We start from the raw sequence: 21,062 nt of genomic DNA, 5'->3' as shown, positions 1-21,062 counted from the left end.
TCAGTGTGTCAGTGACCTGGCAGTGTGGTGCCAGGACAATAACTTTTCCCTCAACGTCAGCAAGACAAAGGAGCTGATCGTGGACTACAGGAAACAGAGGGCTGAGAACGCCCCCATCCACATCGACTGGGCTATAGTGGAGCAGGTCCAGACCTTCAAATTCCTCGGTGTCAACATCACTAAAGAATTAACATGGTCCACACACACTAACACAGTCGTGAAGAAAGCATGACAATGCCTTTCCCCCTCAAAAGGCTGAAAAGATTTGGATCGGCCCTAAGATCTGGAAAAAGTTCTACAGCTGCACCATTGAAAGCATCTTGACTGGCTGCATTATCGCTTGGTATGTCAACTGCTTGGCATTCGACAGCAAGGCGCTACAGAGGGTAGTGTGTACAGCCCAGCACATCACTGGGGCCGAGCTCCCTGCCATTCAGGACGTCTATACCAGGCGGTGTTAGAGGAAGGCCCAAAAAATTGTCAAAGACTCCAGCCACCCAAGTCATAGACTGTTCTCTCTGCTACCGCACGGCAAACGGTACCGATGCACCAAGTTTGGAACCGAAAGGACCCTGAACAGCTTCTACCCCCAAGCCATAAGACTGCGAAATGGTTAGATAAATAGTTAACCAAATAGATACCTGGAGTATCTGCATTGACCCTTTTTGCACTAAGTCTTTTGACTCATTACATATGCTGTTGCTACTGTTTATTATCTGTCCCATTGCCTAGTCACTTTAACCCTACCTATATGTACATGTTTACCTCAATTAATTTGTACCCCTGCACATCGAATCGATACTGGTACTCTGTGTATATAGCCAAGTTTTCGTTACTCATTGTGTATTTATTTATTGTGTTATCATTTTTTCCCCTGTCATTTTTATTTTTTCTCTCTGCATTGTTGGGAAGGGTCTGTAAGTAAGCATTTCACTGTTAGTCTACACCTGTTGTTTACGAAGTATGTGACAAATAAAATTAGATTTGATGACTTTTACCATTGAAAAAAAAAAATGTCACAGTTCCGGTCTGCTTAAGGGGTGACTCTCCCATAGGCACCATTGCGATAGCAGCTGGGTCTGGTCTGCTTAGTTCATTGATTAACCAGAAAAAAAGCTGTCTCACTTCCTCTTCCGTCTCTGGTCACATATCAAGGTGATGTTGAGGAACCACGTGACCTGACTAGGAAAACCTTAAGGCCCTAGTTAGGGCTAGTCCATTTCCGCCTGAATGACGTGCCCAAAGTAAACTGCCTGTTGCTCAGGCCAGGATATGCATATAGTTAGTACCATTGGAAAGAAAACACTTTGAAGTTTGTAGAAATGTTAAAATAATGTAGGAGAATATAACAAAATCGATATGGTAGGAGAAAATCTAAAGAAAAACCAACCAAAGGTCATATTGAAAATTAGCTCCCTGGATGCAATTCATATGGCTTCCACAGGGTGTCAGTAGTCTTTGTTCAATGTTTCAGACTTGTAACTTCAAAAACTAATAAGAAATATCAGTTGTCGTACAGGGACACAGTCTTGGAAATTCGTGTTTGCGCGCCCCATGAAGACAATACCCCACTGCTAAAATCGGTTTCCTATTGAACATACTTATTTCCGTAAGAAGTATTATAGTTTGATTACAATTTTAGGGTATCTGAGGAATAAATAGAAATGTATTTTGACTTGTTGAAACAAAGTTTAGAGGTAGATTTTCTCTGCACAGTGAATGACTAAACATACTTTTTGGGATGTAAAGTAGGTTGAGTGGGATCTTAAGCCGACCGTCTTTGTTTTGACTACAATGGGTATGGGAAGCTGTTCAGCTGGGTTGTCTGTTGTTTGTTTGCATGAAGTGTTGCATGTCGGAGAAAAATATATTTAATCTCTGATGGCAGTAAATCCCTCTTAATCACTGAAAGTAAGGTCCGACTGCCAAAACCATGCAAATTGAGATTTTGAGGGAAAACACTGCCTCTCACTAGAATTACAGCAGAGTGTCTAATTGGCAAAGGAGCTCAGACACTGATCTGTCAAAAGATTCTCCCCTGAACAAAATGTAATCGTTTAAATCTGCATTTCTGACGTCGTTTTCAATTCAAAACTTTGTCATGACAAAATGGAAGATGTCCAAGAAGTCATTTATACGAATTTGGACATCTAATATACCCCCATTCAGCCAGTTCTATGTACATTTGATGTCAAGCTAATGCTACTAGCCATTTGTATCATAGTGAATTACTCTTGTCGTAACTGTTGACATGCTCAATGTCCATGCACAGTCTCGCATAGAAATCTCCAGTTCAGAAGCAAGAAAAGCAGTATTTGCTCTGGTATATGTGGCTCCGTTATATTGTGGAGTGCTTTCTCACAACTGGATAGCTAGGGACTGGGCTGTAATTGTGCATTCCTACTAGAAATGAAAATGAAAATGTTCCACCGTGTATAACTTGTGTACGGTTGCTCTTTGCCCGTGTTTTCTTCACTCAATGCATGTGTCTGTGATATCTTAAATATCAGGGGTGACTGCAGGGCTACATTTCCTTTCAAAGTGGCCCTCGAAGAGCTGTGACCGTTTTCCCTGTACACGCATCCTTCAGTGTGTACAAAATACAATTCTCATTCACTCATTGAATGATCTGGGGGGCAGTGCCTGAGTAGGGAGGGGAGGGGGTGAGCGGGCGAGTGAAAGGGAGAGAGAGAGAGAGCCAGGTCATACAGTAACAGTACCTGGAATCCGTTGAGGTCTGTGAAGAATCGATCCTTGCTGTCCACATCTGACGTTAACCTCATTGTAATTTCACGGTTGAACTCCCCCCTTATATCTACCGAGTTACAGATCTCCACCGCCTGGCCCTCCACACCTAGAGAGAGAGAGAGAGAGAGAGAGAGAGAGAGAGAGAGAGAGAGAGAGAGAGAGAGAGAGAGAGAGAGAAAGAAAGAGAACACTAACACAATCACAGAGCATATTCACAGCACATATTTATAAGCTTCCTTCCTCTTTTGGCTTGATTTTGATGTATTAATTATACTCCTAGTGAGTCTCAAAGGTTTGGACACACCTACTCATTCAAGGGTTTTTCTTTATTTGTACTACTTACTACATTGTAGAATGATAGTGAAAACATCAAAACTATGAATAAAACACATATGGAATCATGCACTACAGTCATGGCCAAAAGTTTTGAGAATGACACAAATATTAATTTCCACAAAGTTTGCTGCTTCAGTGTCTTTAGATATTTTTGTCAGATGTTACTATGGAATACTGAACTATAATTACAAGCATTTCATAAGTGTCAAAGGCTTTTATTGACAATTACATGAAGTTGATGCAAAGAGTCAATATTTGCAGTGTTGACCCTTCTTTTTCAAGACCTCTGCAATCCTCCCTGGCATGCTGTCAATTAACTTCTGGGCCACATCCTGACTGATGGCAGCCCATTCTTGCATAATCTATGCTTGAAGTTTGTCAGAATTTGTGGGGTTTTGTTTGTCCACCTGCCTCTTGAGGATTGAGCACAAGTTCTCAATGAGATTAAGGTCTGGGGAGTTTCCTGGCCATGGACCCAAAATATTGATGTTTTGTTCCCCGAGCCATTTAGTTATCACTTTTGCCTTGTGGCAAGGTGCTCCATTATGCTGGAAAAGGCATTGTTCGTCACCAAACTGTTACTGGATGGTTGGGAGAAGTTGCTCTCGGAGGATGTGTTGGTACCATTCTTTATTCATGGCTGTGTTCTTAGGCAAAATTGTGAGTGAGCCCACTCCCTTGGCTGAGAAGCAACCCCACACATGAATGGTCTCAGGATGCTTTACTATTGGCATGGCACAGGACTGATGGTAGCGCTCAAGCTTTTTTCTGGATGCCTCAAACAATCGGAAAGGGGATTCATCAGAGAAAATGACTTTACCCCCATTCTTAGCAGTCCAATCCCTGTATCCTTTGCAGAATATCAGTCTGTCCCTGATGTTTTTTGGCTTCTGGAGATAATTGGCTTCTTTGCTGCCCTTCTTGACACCAGGCCATCCTCCAAAAGTCTTCGACTCACTGTGCGTGCAGATGCACTCACACCTGCCTGCTGCCATTCCTGAGAAAGCTCTGTACTGGTGGTGCCCCAATCCCGCAGCTGAATCAACTTTAGGAGATGGTCCTGGCGCTTGCTGGACTTTCTTGGGCGCCCTGAAGCCTTCTTCACAACAATTGAACTGCTCTCCTTGAAGTTCTTGATGATCTGATAAATGGTTGATTAAGGTGCAATCTTACTGGCAGCAATATCCTTGCCTGTGAAGCCCTTTTTGTGCAAAGCAATGATGAAGGCACGTGTTTCCTTTCAGGTAACCATGGTTAACAGAGGAAGAAAAAAGATTCCAAGCACCACTCAGCATCAGCATCAGCAGAGTGATCTCCATCCTTGTCCTCGTCAACACTCACACCTGTGTTAACGAGAGAATCACTGACATGATTTCAGCTGGTCCTTTTGTGGCAGGGCTGAAATGCAGTGGAATTTTTTTGGGGGGGGGATTCAGTTAATTTGCATGGCAAAGAGGGACTTTGCAATTAATTGCAATTCATCTGATCACTCTTCATAACATTCTGAAGTATATGCAAATTGCCATCATACAAATTGAGGCAGCAGACTTTGTGAAAATTAATATTTATGTCATTCTCAAAACTTTTGGCCACGACTGTACATGATTCCATATGCGTTATTTCATAGTTTTGATGTCTTCACTATTATTCTACAATGTAGAAAACAGTAAAAAATAAAAAAATAAACCTTGAATGAGTAGATGTGTCCAAACTTTTGACTGGTACTGTACATTTTTTGGGAATACATCTTGCATTGTTTGATATCATTTTACATACCTAACTTAATTAATCCACCGAGAGGAGAAACAACAAAACAGTTGAAAAAAATGTTGCCCCAGTTCTTCAGATGAAAAAAAAAAAATAAACATAACCCCAGAAATAATGCAAAACATGAATAAATATATCTAAGAAGAAAAAATCCACAGTTACAGTACATAGACTTTGGGTGAATGCAAAAGCAGTAAAAAGTAAATTGGGTCTCAACATTGAGCCATTAAATATCGTAAATACATTAATAGAGGACCAATGTCACAGTGAAAAATTCCAAATGGGTAAATTACAACTATAGTGATACGTCTCGCAACATGTAGACTGTATCTTTATATACTGTACCCTCAGGTCAAAATATGCAATGAAACCATTCTTCAGTAAGAAATCTGCATGCTGGGTCCAATTAAGGCCTGGTTGGCTGTGTGATGACATGCAGCCCTTCAGGGGCTCCCTGGGTAGCATGACTGCAGCTTCCTTTTTATCGACGAGCACGCAAACAAAACAACACACATTTTCTCTTCGAAAGCAAGCCATTCAAAAGGTTTTTGCACTGACTAAACCGTCTCCCTCCCTCTCTCTCGACTATCCTAGTAAGCTCACTGAGTGAGTCTTCGCAGGGCTCATCTACAGACAGAGTTTTGGATCTTCTCCCATTTCAAAGACAAAACATTACGTTTCAGGGTGTTTTTGATATTTCAACGTTCTGTTTTTCTGATTTTGATACATGCAGGCTACGAAGGTCGCATGCATGTTTGTACAACTGCTTTCAGTTGATCACTGATCAGGTGTAACAGTGTATGGAGTCAATTGTAGATTGGCCACACATGCGCACGCACACACATTCCATCATTACCTTGAACATGATAGAGGCGTAGAGTGTGCGTCACATGATCAAAGGTAGTGGTGATCTCAGAGAACACAGATCCCTTGGTAACCCTTATCACTGGAGGCCGAGCGGGAGAGTACATCTGGAGGAGCACAGAAAACCAATGGGGATCAAATCACTCATAACACCCTCTCCCATCCATCCTCTGCCAATAATACCTCCTACAGAGAGTGTGCCGGCAAGGGAGCACAAATAAGGGAGAAAAGAGAGGGAAACTGGGGTAACAGAACTACTCTCTGATTCAGTGGTTTGGTTAAATGCAGAAGACACATTTCGGGATGAATGCATTCCGTTGTGCAGCTGACTTGGTATCTCCTTTCCCTTTACTGTAAGAGCTGAAAGCACTCTCCTCTTTACAAGGTTTCAGTGCCGCTGTAATGCTACACGTTGACAAAGGAGAATCAATCACGTTTAATAAAGTTGCCGAGTTACCTTGGCTTCCCCGTCAGGCAGGAACAAGTAGGCTCCGCTTTTATCTCGGTTGCTGGTTGTGCCGTACCACGCAAACTCCACCTTGATCTGGTGTTCTGAGCCGTCCTCTTTCAGCTTCAATCTCTGCGGATGTCAGTCAGAAGAAGGTCGGATTCAACACTTGCATCATCACCATTACATTGGCAGCTTGACATGAATAAAGAGAGCTAACGGATATGCTGTAATTCTACACAGACTGTATCCTGTGTTGTTGTAGTTGAGGTGGTTTGGTGAACAATGTGATGAGCTTGTGTGACGACTAATCTCGCCTGAAGACCTGAAGACTTGTTTTGTTTCCGAGAACTCATGCCTATGCTTTAGCTCAGAGGAATAATGTAGTCTTCTGTCACACAGACGACCCTGGTTTGATACCACGTCAGTACCATTAACAGTCTAGAAGTGTGATACATTCCTTGCGACCTTTCAGTGCAGGTCACAGTCACTAAACACTTCATGACTCTGGTTCAGTGCTAATATTAGAATAGGCTTGAATTATAGTCGTGCCGGTCACCACGACTATAGTATGGGATTGATTGAAGCTCAATGTAAATTCAAATCTCTCTAGCATCCTATCTAAGCCAATATGACACCAATGAATGAAAATTCTAAACCAATTTGATTGGAGGTACAACACACTCTCCCCGCCTCTCGTCATGACCCGTCCGGCCGTTACCTGAGAACCACTATACCGGATTTCTGACAGGGTTGTCAGACAATTTTTTTCCCAAACCTAGCTCAGTCTTTAGACGTCGATTAAAACGAGGCTACAGCGGATTGGATTGAATATGTTTGTAGGTGTAACAGTTTTTATTGAATTCACAATTTACCGCTCTCGCATGCACATTTTATTTTTATTTAACCTTTATTTAACTAGGCAAGTCAGTTACGAACAAATTATTATTTACAATGACATCCTACCAGGTACTAGTGGGTTAACTGCTTTGTTCAAGGGCTTAACGACATATTTTTACCATGTCAGCTCGGGGATTCAAGCCAGGAACCTTTCGGTTACTGGCCCAACACTCTAACCACTAGGCTACCTGCCGATTCACATTTCTGCCCAATAAAAACTAATAATGTGCTACTTTTTTGTAGCGTTTCTGACAATGCTAACACTTTTCAGCCGAATCTCAGAGATCTAAAACTAGGTTGAGCAACTCGGCTGCTGCGTAACAGTAATAGCTAACTAGTAGAAGGCTAGCAGCTGAAGCTAGCTTAGCTAACACCAGTTGGATGAAAAGCAAAAAGAGGGTGCTAGGTATATTTTGCTATGGAAGGTTTTTCATATTGACTGAAGTCATCTGTGTAAACTTCTGACCTGGACACTTGTGTGTAATCAGAGCACAAACAAATAAGCTAGCTAACAGGGATCGTAGTGTACAGGTTAGCGTCTCCGCCCTGATATTTGGACCATTCTCTTTCGTGTATAGTTTTTGACATTCCCCTCCCTTTCCCGACATACACACTAGTGCTAATTTTGATTTATTAGGGGTCTCTTAAAAATAAGATTTGGGGTTTGTTGGACATTTTTGAGTGGCAAGGGACAGGGAGTGTGACGTGTATGTAGTACTAGTGTGTGCGTCATTGCTACTACGGTGGAGAGACCAGCTCTCAATCTCTCAAGGAGGACGTCGTTGCCCTCATCCGTCAGATGCATGCCATCCCTACGGTACATCCCAGGGACACACTGCTTAAATGGCAGACTTACCAGCTCTGCAGTTGAATTGTTAAACAAGCATTTGATTACCCCCTCTCCTGACGTGCACACAAGAGCAGTGGACCTCTACACCAATCTTCGTGCTGCAGGGAATGCCCCAGCCTGCTTAATGGCCAGGATAGATGCCATTTATAAATGTGGGGAATCTGTTCTCTTTTACTGGGGTTGGACTACTGTGTACAGCGTTACTAAGAACATTTGTAGCTAAAGGATTTCGACCGCCTATCCAACGTCAGATTTCTAAATATGTATTCTTTAAAAAATATTTTGTACAGGTGTGGTAGAACTGTGCTTGAACAAGAAAGCCTGCATAACCTTGTAGCTCTTCAAGAGCAATTGTGGCCATCCCTGAACTGTATGTACAACGTTGACTATATCTGATGAATGTACGTTTGATTGTAAATCTTATATCTTGCAATAACTCATTATTGTTTACAGGTAATGTAGTACTATGCACTTCTTCAGTAGTTGTCACCTTCCGGTGTAAAAACCATGGAAATTAAAAACAAAAAAAATGTGTTTTAGGTGAGAAGTCGGCATTGATCTGAAATTCACCTGAGCACCACAAAGCGTACTTCACCCATGCTCTACCAAGGTTTTGCAGCACACATCTTTGACCTACTACGGTGGCTAGGTTTGTCTATTTGACTTCCAGCAGTGTGTGGGCAGGTTACTCTGGATTCAGACCTTTGTCAAACAGCCTAATTCATAATATTCAGAGGGATAATGGACTTTGCAGTGTCCTGCTATTAAAATAATATATATATATATATCATCAGTATGTATGTATTTTTCAGATACAGGCCTATTGCAAATGTGTATTATTGTAGCGTCATCATCTGTATTGCAAAAAGAAATACAAATACACATATAACCTTAAGCTACATAGTCTTTTGGCAAAGGCGATAAACTGCCCATTGATCACCACAGCAGTTGATAAAACAGGGCCATGTTTGAAATACAAGTGGTTCTGAGCTTATGTAAATACAACGCAGGTAAGCTAACGGTGACAGAAATCAGGAATGCAGACGTGCTCTATAGACCTCTATATCTATATGAGTGACTGAGTCGAACACACCACCACCTCCTGTTCTTATGTTGGGTACCTACTGACCCAAAAATAGGTATTTTTCAATGACATGTATTGTTAAAATAAAGGTTTAAGGAAATACAGGCAGGAACCACATTACTACAAGACAAAATAGCTCAATCAAGCCTGATGGTCTTGTAAGTATAAAAACAAAGCTTGCTTTCATATAATAAAACCTCCTCTAAGAGTATGAATTAGGCTGTTTGAGAAGGTTTGAAGTAACCTGCCGACACATTGTGGTAAGTACCATAAACCAACATAGCTACTGTAGTAGGTCAAAGCTGTGTGCTGGAAAACCTTGGTAGAGCATGGGTGAAGTACGCATTGTGGTGCTTGTGTGAATTTCCTTTATTTTTCGGCTTCAGACCAATGCCTACTTCTCACTTAAAACGTAGTTTTTGGTTTTTAATTATATAACACTTTTTCAGGAGTTCTGCGTTGTGCCCTGCTGTGTTGTGAAGTGCTATGCTTTACTAAGCTATGCTTTACTAAGCTATGCTTTACTTTACTAAGCTATGCTATAAGCTATGCTTTACTAAGCTATGCTTTACTTTACTAAGCTATGCTATAAGCTATGCTTTACTAAGCTATGCTTTACTTTACTAAGCTATGCTATAAGCTATGCTTTACTAAGCTATGCTTTACTTTACTAAGCTATGCTATAAGCTATGCTTTACTAAGCTATGCTTTACTTTACTAAGCTATGCTTTACTAAGCTACGCTATACTTTACTAAGCTATTCTTTACTAAGCTACGCTATACTTTACTAAGCTATGCTATAAGCTATGCTTTACTAAGCTATGCTTTACTAAGCTATGCTTTACTAAGATATGCTATAAGCTATGCTTTACTAAGCTATGCTTTACTAAGCTATGCTTTACTTTACTAAGCTATGCTTTACTAAGCTATTCTTTACTAAGCTACGCTATACTTTACTAAGCTATTCTTTACTAAGCTATGCTTTACTTTACTAAGCTATGCTATAAGCTATGCTTTACTAAACTATGCTATACTTTACTAAGCTATTCTTTACTAAGCTATGCTTTACTTTACTAAGCTATGCTATAAGCTATGCTTTACTAAACTATGCTTTACTTTACTAAGCTATTCTTTACTAAGCTATGCTTTACTTTACTAAGCTATGCTATAAGCTATGCTTTACTAAACTATGCTTTACTTTACTAAGCTATGCTTTACTAAGCTATGCTTTACTAAACTATGCTTTACTAAACTATTCTTTACTTTACTAAACTATGCTTTACTAAACTATGCTTTACTTTACTAAGCTATGCTTTACTAAACTATGCTTTACTTTACTAAGCTATGCTATAAGCTATGCTTTACTAAGCTATGCTTTACTAAACTATGCTTTACTTTACTAAGCTATGCTTTACTAAACTATGCTTTACTTTACTAAGCTATGCTATAAGCTATGCTTTACTAAGCTATGCTTTACTAAGCTATGCTTTACTAAACTATGCTATACTAAACTATGCTTTACTAAGCTATAGTATACTTTACTAAGCTATTATTTACTAAGCTATGCTTTACTAAGCTATGCTATAAGCTATGCTTTACTAAGCTATGCTTTACTAAGCTATGCTTTACTAAACTATGCTTTACTAAACTATGCTTTACTAAACTATGCTATACTAAACTATGCTTTACTAAGCTATGCTATACTTTACTAAGCTATTCTTTACTAAGCTATGCTTTACTAAGCTATGCTATAAGCTATGCTTTACTAAACTATGCTTTACTAAACTATGCTTTACTAAACTATGCTTTACTAAACTATGCTATACTAAACTATGCTTTACTAAGCTATGCTATACTTTACTAAGCTATTCTTTACTAAACTAAGCTATGCTTTACTAAACTATGCTTTACTAAACTATGCTTTACTAAACTATTCTTTACTAAACTATGCTTTACTAAACTATGCTTTACTAAACTATGCTTTACTAAGCTATGCTATACTTTACTAAGCTATTCTTTACTATGCTATTCTTTACTAAACTATGCTTTACTAAGCTATGCTATACTTTACTAAGCTATTCTTTACTATGCTATTCTTTACTAAACTATGCTTTACTAAACTATGCTTTACTAAACTATGCTTTACTAAGCTATTCATTACTATGCTATACTTTACTAAGCTATTCATTACTATGCTATACTAAGCTATACTTTACTAAACTATTCTTTACTAAACTATGCTTTACTAAACTATGCTTTACTAAGCTATTCATTACTATGCTATACTTTACTAAACTATTCTTTACTAAGCTATGCTATACTTTACTAAGCTATTCTTTACTTTACTAAGCTATGCTTTACTAAACTATGCTTTACTAAACTATGCTTTACTAAACTATGCTTTACTAAGCTATTCATTACTATGCTATGCTTTACTAAACTATGCTCTACTAAACTATGCTTTACTAAACTATGCTTTACTAAACTATGCTTTACTAAGCTATTCATTACTATGCTATGCTTTACTAAACTATGCCATGTTATGCTTTACCGTGCAATGGTATGCTTTGTTATGCTATGCTGTGCATGTCTCACCTCCATCAGGCCGGTGATGGGGGAGCTCCAGACCTGGAGGTGGGGGTTGTGGATGCTGAGCGGGGTGGAGGCGTCCTGGGGGATGTTAACTGTGAAGTGCTTCACGTTGACGGAAAGCTCGCCGCTCTGCCTGAAGAAGACGTATTCTGCAGTCTCCGCTCTGCCGCTCGCAGCCTCACCTAACTGGTACACCCCAAGACCCAGCGCTGGCACCTGCGCTATGAATGACAACTGACCCCAAGAGAAAACACCATAACATGAGATAATGTGGTGGAAAGCATACATGAACATAAAAGATAAAATCACAATGAACTGGTAACACATTGGTAATCAATCTCCAGTTAATCTCCGTGGTAACCTCATAGTCCTACCTGATTCTGCCATTATAAAAAACGATCGATAAATAACATTCACATGGATAAATAAAGGCTAAATACAAACACAAACGACAAAAAATTGACAATTGTACCTGGAAGGCCTCTGTGGAGGCTGTTGTGGGTTCGTTCCACACCGCGCTGACTTGAGCGGGGACGGGACGACCGTGGTCTGTGACCACACGTACGTGGGGAGTGTTCACATACACAGTCACCACTGACGTGCGGTCCTGCTCCGTGGGGTTGTAGACGACCACAGACCTGTTGGAAAATAGACAGGTTGGTGCGAGTTGCTAACGCTTTGAAAAGTCTGAAAGGCAAATTGGTCATAAAGAAAAGATTCCACAGCTGTTGTCATCAGGTTTAACATTGTTCAACCTAACCAGACTATTACTTCCTGTATTTATTCTAAATCATGTTTGCAATGTGAAAGGGGTCATAATATCAGGCAGAATGTGTAAGGGAAAAGGGAGGAAGATTTGTACGGTGCCTTACCTAGGCTGTGAGCTGATTTTCAGAACTGTTTTTCGAGGCAGGGCATCTTGAGCAGGCTGGATATCATCCTGAGAGAAATGAGATTAGAGTTGATTTGCAAAAGAACACCAATCTGGTATAGCTACACCAACACACAGTCCACGGGCTATATCCAGTCCTTATAGACTAGTTTTCAAAAAAATATATTTAATTTGAGTTTTTCTGGTATTGGTAATGCTTTTCAAAACGGAAAAGCTATTTAAACATCTAAGGCTCATTCACTTGAACACAATTTTCATTAGGTTTGGGTGAGTGAGATGCATATCGAGCGTCTTTTCAGCTGCTGTAGCGAAACCAGGAAGTGGAAGAGGATACTTTACTCTGAAAATTGATGTTGACTTCCTGCCCGGGCAATTTGCATATTCAAATCCTGATGTTGTGCCTCCTTCAGGGATTTGGCCGAAAGTAGAGTCTGGTAAACACTTCAAATGTAGCTATGGCACACATTTCACTCCCTGCACCACCACCATAAACTGTCACCCTTTGAAAATCACTATACTAATCTGAAATGTTGCTATGTACAATCAACTACCTTGTGTTTCAACACTAAAATTAAAATGCCAACGTTTTTTTTTACTCACCATTTGAAGGAAGGCCTTTGAGGGATTGTAACTGTATGCACTTTTGTCCTTCAGCACCAGCCAGTGAGCGGAATTGACGATCACTTGTTTCAAATTCAAAATGGAATGAAACAATCTGAGAAGGGAGATTTGTTCTAATGAAATGCCCAGAGGAAAGCAGTCAAAGTTCTTAGTCAAATATATAGTGTTTCACTTTAATTTAACCAACGTCTACAGCACAATGCTGGTAATAATCACAAAACCATGTCAGTGCCAATCCATTAAATTATTGATTAATCCTCGTGTTCACGTTTGAACTGCATCTCTCCCCATCAATTAAGACAATGAAAACTAATAAAGAAAGCAATAAAAAAAAAAGTGATACCTGATACCGTAGTCGATCACTACCAATTCCTTGCCGGTGCCTGTGATGGCGTCATGGTGCTGGAACAGGCCCAGGTTCCTCCTGGCTTCAGTGAGCAGTCTGTAATTCTCCATTGCTGGAAAATCATTCCGCTTCCCAGACCTCCTAATATTGGCCAGGGTGAGGGAGTAGATGATTTCAGCAGCCCTGAAGGACAGACAGAGAGAAGAGTTATTTTCTTCAGTATGCCTTTCCATGACACGAAGATAAGACATGGGTCGTGTTCATTAGGGAGGAAACGTTTTGAACAGGGAGATGCTACAGTGCCTTCAGAAAGTATTCAGACCCCTTGAATTTTTCCACATTTTGTTACGTTACAGCCTTATTCTAAAATGTATTTATTTTTTAAATACTCAGCAATCAACAGCAATCCCCATAATTCCAAAGGTTTTTAGGAATGTTTGGAAATGTATTAAAAATAAAAAACAGAAATCCAATATTTACATAAGTATTCAGACCTTTTGCTATGAGACTCGAAATTGAGCTCAGGTACATCCTGTTTCCGTTGATCATCCTTGAGATGTGTATACAACTTGGAGTCCACCTGTGGTACATTCAATTGATTGGACATGATTTGAAAAGGCTGTTTATATAAGGTCCCCCAGTTGACAGTGCCTGTCAGAGCAAAAACCAAGCCATGAGGTTGAAGGAATTGTCCGTAGAGCTCCAAGACGGGATTGTGTCGAAGCACACATCTGGGAAATGGTACCGAATAATTTCTGCTGAATTGAAGGTCCCCAAGAACACAGTGGCAAACATCATGGAAGAAGTTGCACGCATGACAAAACTGAGCAATCGGGGTAGTAAGGGCCTTGGTCAGGAAGGTGACCAAGAACCCGATGGTCACAATGACAGAGCTCTAGAGTTCCTCTGTGGAGATGGGAGAACCTTCCAGAAGGACAACCATCTCTGCAGCACTCCACCAATCAGGCCTTTATGGTAGAGTGACCTGATGGAATCCACCCATCAGTAAAAGGCCCATGACAGCCCGCATGGTGTTTGCTAAAAGGCACCTAAAGGACTCCAAGACCATTAGAAACAAGATTCTCTGGTCTAATGAAACGAAGATTGAACTCTTTGGCCTGAATGGCAAGCGTCACTTCTGGAGGGAACCTGGCACCATCCCTATGGTGAAGTATGGTGGTTTCAGCATCAGACTGTGGAGATGTTTTTCAGCGGCAGGGACTGGGGGACTAGTCAGGACCGAGGCAAAGATGAACGGAGTAAAGTACAGAGAGATCCTTAATGAAAACCTGCTCTAGAGTGCACAGGACCACAGATTGGGGTGAAGGTTCACCTTCTAACAGGACAACAACCCTAAGCACACAGCCAAGACAACGCAGGAGTGGCTTTGAGGCAAAGCATGGAGCATGGACATCTCTGGAGAGACCTGAAAATAGCTGTGTAGCAGCGCTCCAACCTGACAGAGCTTGAGAGGATCTGCCGAGAAGAATGGGAGACACTCCCCAAATACAGGTGTGCCAAGCTTGTAGCATCATACCCAAGAAGACTCGAGGCTGTAATTGCAGCCAAAGTTGCTTCAACAAAGTACTGAGTAAAGGGTCTGAATACTTATGTAAATGTGATATTTCAGTTTTACATTTTTTTTTATAAATGAGCAAAAATGTCTAAATCCTGTTTTTGCTATTTGATTATTGGATATTGTGGGCAGATTGATGATATAAAAACAACAACAATTTAATCAATTTTAGAATAAGGCTGTAACCTAACAAAATGTGGAAAAAGTCAAGGGGTCGGACTACTTTCCAAAGGCACTGTATATGATTTGTCCAATAAGACCGCAGATTTTTGTTTTCCATTGCAAAAAGTTTTGCTTTGTTCACTCATGTCAGTGAAGTGAAAAATAGTTGTTGATATATGGGTCATCATGGGCCAAGAGCGTAAGAAAAGTACTCCAAATTGACCACAGTTGGAAATCTCCCGTATTTGATTGCAATCAGAGTCTCAGCTTGTGTTATGGAACCCATTTAACCCCCGAGCCACAACAATGAAAACTGAGCTGCTCTTCTCCCAAAATAGAGGTCTTTTCATTTTCCCTAGATAGAGCTGTGGCGGTAATGACATTTTGTCAGTTGGTGATTATCAAGCAAATAACTGCCGTTCTCATGGTAATTGACCGTTAATGAACATAAACACATTTAGCATTTCCTGGCTTCCACGCATAGTGACATGACTGCCCTGTGAGGATCAGAATGGGTCAGATCAGCTCGGCGGTGGATGACAGTAGCCAGGCCCTCTCTCACCCACAGAAGGGGGGAAGGAGCTGCTGGGGGGTTGACAGTTCACACCCTCTTGTAAATTACTGGAGAAGAGGACTCTCTTTTGTCCCCTCCAATATTAACCAAAGGTGTCCCTTTGTTAACAGACAGTCTTCCCGCCGAAACTCTAACAGTTTCTAAAGCAAATACAGGAACAATATTTCTAACATAAGAACGTGGGGAATGGTCAGTGGGGAATAATCATTTCAAATGGATTGTTATTTTGTGGTGTCATTAAAAATGGTATAAAGGAAATACTGTAACTTGGAAAGTACAGTGCCTTGCGAAAGTATTCGGCCCCCTTGAACTTTGCGACCTTTTGCCATATTTCAGGCTTCAAACATAAAGATATAAAACTGTATTTTTTTGTGAAGAATCAACGACAAGTGGGACACAATCATGAAGTGGAACGACATTTATTGGATATTTCAAACTTTTTTAACAAATCAAAAACTGAAAAATTGGGCGTGCAAAATGATTCAGCCCCTTTACTTTCAGTGCAGCAAACTCTCTCCAGAAGTTCAGTGAGGATCTCTGAATGATCCAATGTTGACCTAAATGACTAATGATGATAAATACAATCCACCTGTGTGTAATTAAGTCTCCGTATAAATGCACCTGCACTGTGATAGTCTCAGAGGTCCGTTAAAAGCGCAGAGAGCATCATGAAGAACAAGGAACACACCAGGCAGGTCCGAGATACTGTTGTGAAGAAGTTTAAAGCCGGATTTGGATACAAAAAGATTTCCCAAGCTTTAAACATCCCAAGGAGCACTGTGCAAGCGATAATATTGAAATGGAAGGAGTATCAGACCACTGCAAATCTACCAAGACCTGGCCGTCCCTCTAAACTTTCAGCTCATACAAGGAGAAGACTGATCAGAGATGCAGCCAAGAGGCCCATGATCACTCTGGATGAACTGCAGAGATCTACAGCTGAGGTGGGAGACTCTGTCCATAGGACAACAATCAGTCGTATATTGCACAAATCTGGCCTTTATGGAAGAGTGGCAAGAAGAAAGCCATTTCTTAAAGATATACATAAAAAGTGTTGTTTAAAGTTTGCCACAAGCCACCTGGGAGACACACCAAACATGTGGAAGAAGGTGCTCTGGTCAGATGAATCCAAAATTGAACTTTTTGGCAACAATGCAAAACGTTATGTTTGGCGTAAAAGCAACACAGCTCATCACCCTGAACACACCATACCCACTGTCAAACATGGTGGTGGCAGCATCATGGTTTGGGCCTGCTTTTCTTCAGCAGGGACAGGGAAGATGGTTACAATTGTTGGGAAGATGGATGGAGCCAAATACAGGACCATTCTGGAAGAAAACCTGATGGAGTCTGCAAAAGACCTGAGACTGGGACGGAGATTTGTCTTCCAACAAGACAATGATCCAAAACATAAAGCAAAATCTACAATGGAATGGTTCAAAAATAAACATATCCAGGTGTTGGAATGGCCAAGTCAAAGTCCAGACCTGAATCCAATCGAGAATCTGTGGAAAGAACTGAAAACTGCTGTTCACAAATGCTCTCCATCCAACCTCACTGAGCTCGAGCAGTTTTGCAAGGAGGAATGGGAAAAAATGTCAGTCTCTCGATGTGCAAAACTGATAGAGACATACCCCAAGCGACTTACAGCTGTAATCGCAGCAAAAGGTGGCGCTACAAAGTATTAACTTAAGGGGGCTGAATAATTTTGCACGCCCCAATTTTTCAGTTTTTGATTTGTTAAAAAAGTTTGAAATATCCAATAAATGTCGTTCCACTTCATGATTGTGTCCCACTTGTTGTTGATTCTTCACAAAAAAATACAGTTTTATATCTTTATGTTTGAAGCCTGAAATGTGGCAAAAGGTCGCAAAGTTCAAGGGGGCCGAATACTTTCGCAAGGCACTGTATATCCCCTTTGTCTGTCAAGTTTCCATCAAATACATGCATATAATATGAAAAATGATGAAAGTATTAAGTAGGAATGTGATTTTAGGAGCCATAAGAGAATCTACCTCCTATAAACTGTGCATAAGTAGACACCCCCCGAGTGAGGTCAGAGAGCGTGTCAGTGTCACGTGTGCTCCCTCTCCAGTCTCTAGGTCACCAGGCTGCTTGTTATGGCGCACACCTGTCACCATCGTTACGCGCACCTGTGCTTCATCAGACTCACCTGGACTCCATCACCTCCTTAATTACCTGCCCTATTTATGTCACTCCATTTGGTTCCTTCCCCGAGCGTTATTGTAACGAAATGAACATTAGACCAGAAAAACGGTAGCCTACACGGTTGAAATGGTTGGAACTTTGAACCTCAACATGAGGTAAAGAAAAAATAAACTCACCTCCCAGACTAGACCAGAACATCGCCAGGCTGCAGCTGTGCATGTAAAGTGGTTGAAACTCTGACTATTAACACGAGGTGGAGAGAGGAGAAAACTCCCCTCTAGGACAATCACTGGTACGGCTGATTAGCTGTCCTAAGTCAAATATCTAGAAATGTTCATTTAAGTGGGACCATGCTATTACTCTTCAAATCATCCAACTGTACTATTCTCCTCAAACCATCGTATTACACTACTCTCATCACCCCACTAGGAACCATCGACACGGCTGGCTAGCCTATCTTCAAAGAAGCAGCTTCAGGAGCGAATGGAACAGAGTGAACTCTTTAGTTCTGTTCAGGACGGACAAAGACATTCACACATAAATACAATCATGATTTATTTTTTCAAAAGGGTGGTGGTTTGTGTGCAAAGTATATGATTACTGTGAGAATAGTTTTGTAAATGTATCAATGATAAGTGTCTTTTTCTCTCTCTCCCTCTCCATGTTGTTATGTAAAAAGCCACCATATTGTGTCAGTCCACTAGGGACCTTTAATTATGTATGAAGTGTGTATGTTTAATCTGTGTTATTATTTAGTTGGCTAGTAAATAAATAATTAAACCAATTTATGTAGTACTGAATCATAAGTAAGGCTGGAGGTTTTGCAGATTCAAGAAGGTTACGACTGTTCAGAATGACGATATGATAAAAGGTTATCATTAATGTGTTGACTGTTTTATGGATGTGATACGTAAAGATCCTTCAGAGTTTAATATGGGAGATGGTAACTCTTTAAACAGTTGTCCTTATGTTAGGCCCTGATCTGGCTATGGCTGTGGGCTACATATGGCTGTGGGCTACATTAGTTAATTTAGCAGAAAAGATTTGCTAAGAATTCCGTGGCACTATTTTATATGATTTTATAGAATGAAGAATACAATTGAACATTGATGAATAAAATAGAAAGGGTATTTTCTCCAAATGATTTGAGGGAGTGCTCACATGCAGCTATTCTGTGTTGAGGGGTTAACAAAGAAACAGGTCCTCCTATTTGCTTAATTTAGAGTTATTTAAGCAACTGTAGTTGTGATACAAACGTTGGGCTATATGTTTAGATGTTGTATACTCCATGATGCAACTCTAATGATGATTTGAAAAAAAAGGCATGAGCTATGCTTTGTTTTTTGAGCAGTACACACACTTAATCAGTCTCTCATTCACAATTTGACAAGCACTTGATAATGCCTCAAACTTCTCGGCGGCATCCCCATTGTGTGGCAGTAATGCCCCCTAAAGAAATCCATGCCTTTTGCGGCCAGTGACTGTTGAGCCCTAGGGCCGAATATATTAAATATAATTCCATTCTCCTGGCTGTGGGCTCCGAAGCACCTTTCACTCACATGGCTCTCTCAGATAGCTCAATTCTTAGTAGCCAATGCCCGTCACGTGATCAGGTCTTTTTCACAGGCTACACGTGAAGACGGACACATCAGGGACGGAACGGCCCGTGTCCTTATCCAATTCCGAGGCGTATATTAACAATATTGAAAGAATTGTCCACATTTACTTTTCGTCAGCCAACAAGATGAGTAGGCCTAACGAATAGCAAAAGAACTAGCCTATGTCAATCTACTATCCAGCAAAAGAACTAGCCTATGTCAATTTACTATCCCAATAGTACAAAAGTTGACCTATTATATTCTGTGAGAGAAAGAAATATTCAAAACATAGTCTGAGACAGTTGTGGGATGCGATAGATCCCAAATTAATACAACCATTAGCATCCAAAAAACGTGTGAGGCTGACGCAACAGATCAGAACGTTTAGCTTAAATGTTGATCAACTATTAGGCTATTTCTTCACATCATAAGCGCAAATGTTCCAAAATGCAATCAATTAGCGGGGAAAGTGACCGCAAATGCTATTCTGCATGTAATGCTTTTATTATAAAGGTTAGCATTTTCATGGTGAAAATGATCTTCCCTAAACTTGATACTCACGCGCTGCGTATGTATGCCAGTTAGGCCTCCCGAGTGGGGCAGCGGTCTAAGGCAATGTTAGGGGAGGGTTTGGACAACTGGGATGTCCTTGTCACATCGCACTCTAGCGACTCCTTGTGGCGGCCTGGCGCATGCACGCTGACTTCAGTCGCTAGCTGTATGGTGTTTCATTTGAAGAAGTTATTTGGCCACTTTAGTCGTGATATAAACCTTACCATAACTACATGAGGTGTGTGATTATGATTTGAAAACGTTGCAAAAAAAACTTACTGAGCACAAGCTGGGCATCATTCACAAGTGATAATATATAATTCACAAGTGATAGGCTAATATTGTCACCCATTAAACTATTCTTGATTTAATCTTGTCTTTACATGTACAAAAACATACATGTGTGAAATTTGTTTTGATTTAGAATGGACCATTATCATGCACCTGTCTAGAAACGGGCAGGGGATAAAAAAATAAAAAAACTTAAATAGCGAAAGGAGGACGCTTTTCCTGTGGTTCATTTCATGACAGCCAGATAGGCTACACTCCTGTTGCAAAGAGAAGCAATGTGCTTAATATTAGTCAAGTTTAAAAATAAATATAGTAGGCCTAGCCTATAGAAAGCTGATAGGATCCTCCTCTTTTTAATTGAGACCATCAAAACTCAGTTTTCTCACGAAATTGCATACCCTACAGAAATGTTGCGCAACATGAACTCATGGGCTCTCATGAAGTGTTTGACTAGATTCTTGAATTTGCATTGATGTCAGAGTGATTAGAGGGACAATAGAGTGCTTGAGTACCAGGCAGTTAGCAAGTTTGGTAGGCTACTAATGACCATCAGCAGCATCAGAGCTTGGAGAAGCCTAATTATTGTGACAAAACCGTTCACATGGAATTTGACTGCCGTCATGACTCGTGTCCGCCGGTGCGGCGGTAATACGGAACACCCTAACAGCCCTAGATAGTATCAAGGAAAACAG

The 21,062-nt window shown here is 40.5% G+C and overlaps 1 protein-coding gene across 3 annotated transcripts in view; it reads right to left on the bottom strand.

Annotated features, from left to right (window-relative positions):
* The window catches only part of LOC110523878 (alpha-mannosidase 2), a 78,045-nt gene that overhangs the window by 4,990 nt on the left and 51,993 nt on the right, over positions 1-21,062 (bottom strand). For all 3 annotated transcript variants that reach the window (XM_036977593.1, XM_036977591.1, XM_036977592.1), the window contains exons 10-17: positions 13,446-13,631; positions 13,082-13,196; positions 12,462-12,529; positions 12,062-12,227; positions 11,593-11,823; positions 6,173-6,295; positions 5,708-5,822; positions 2,721-2,854 (exon numbers count right to left, since the gene is read on the bottom strand). In XM_036977593.1, coding sequence (XP_036833488.1) covers positions 2,721-2,854; positions 5,708-5,822; positions 6,173-6,295; positions 11,593-11,823; positions 12,062-12,227; positions 12,462-12,529; positions 13,082-13,196; positions 13,446-13,631 — 1,138 coding nt within the window. The remainder of the gene's footprint in view (positions 1-2,720; positions 2,855-5,707; positions 5,823-6,172; positions 6,296-11,592; positions 11,824-12,061; positions 12,228-12,461; positions 12,530-13,081; positions 13,197-13,445; positions 13,632-21,062) is intronic.

The sequence above is a fragment of the Oncorhynchus mykiss genome, chromosome 5 (assembly GCF_013265735.2).
Source record: "Oncorhynchus mykiss isolate Arlee chromosome 5, USDA_OmykA_1.1, whole genome shotgun sequence".
NCBI lineage: Eukaryota > Metazoa > Chordata > Actinopteri > Salmoniformes > Salmonidae > Oncorhynchus > Oncorhynchus mykiss.
Note: the sequence above shows the minus strand (reverse complement) of the source record. Positions and strands in the feature narration are given on the sequence as shown.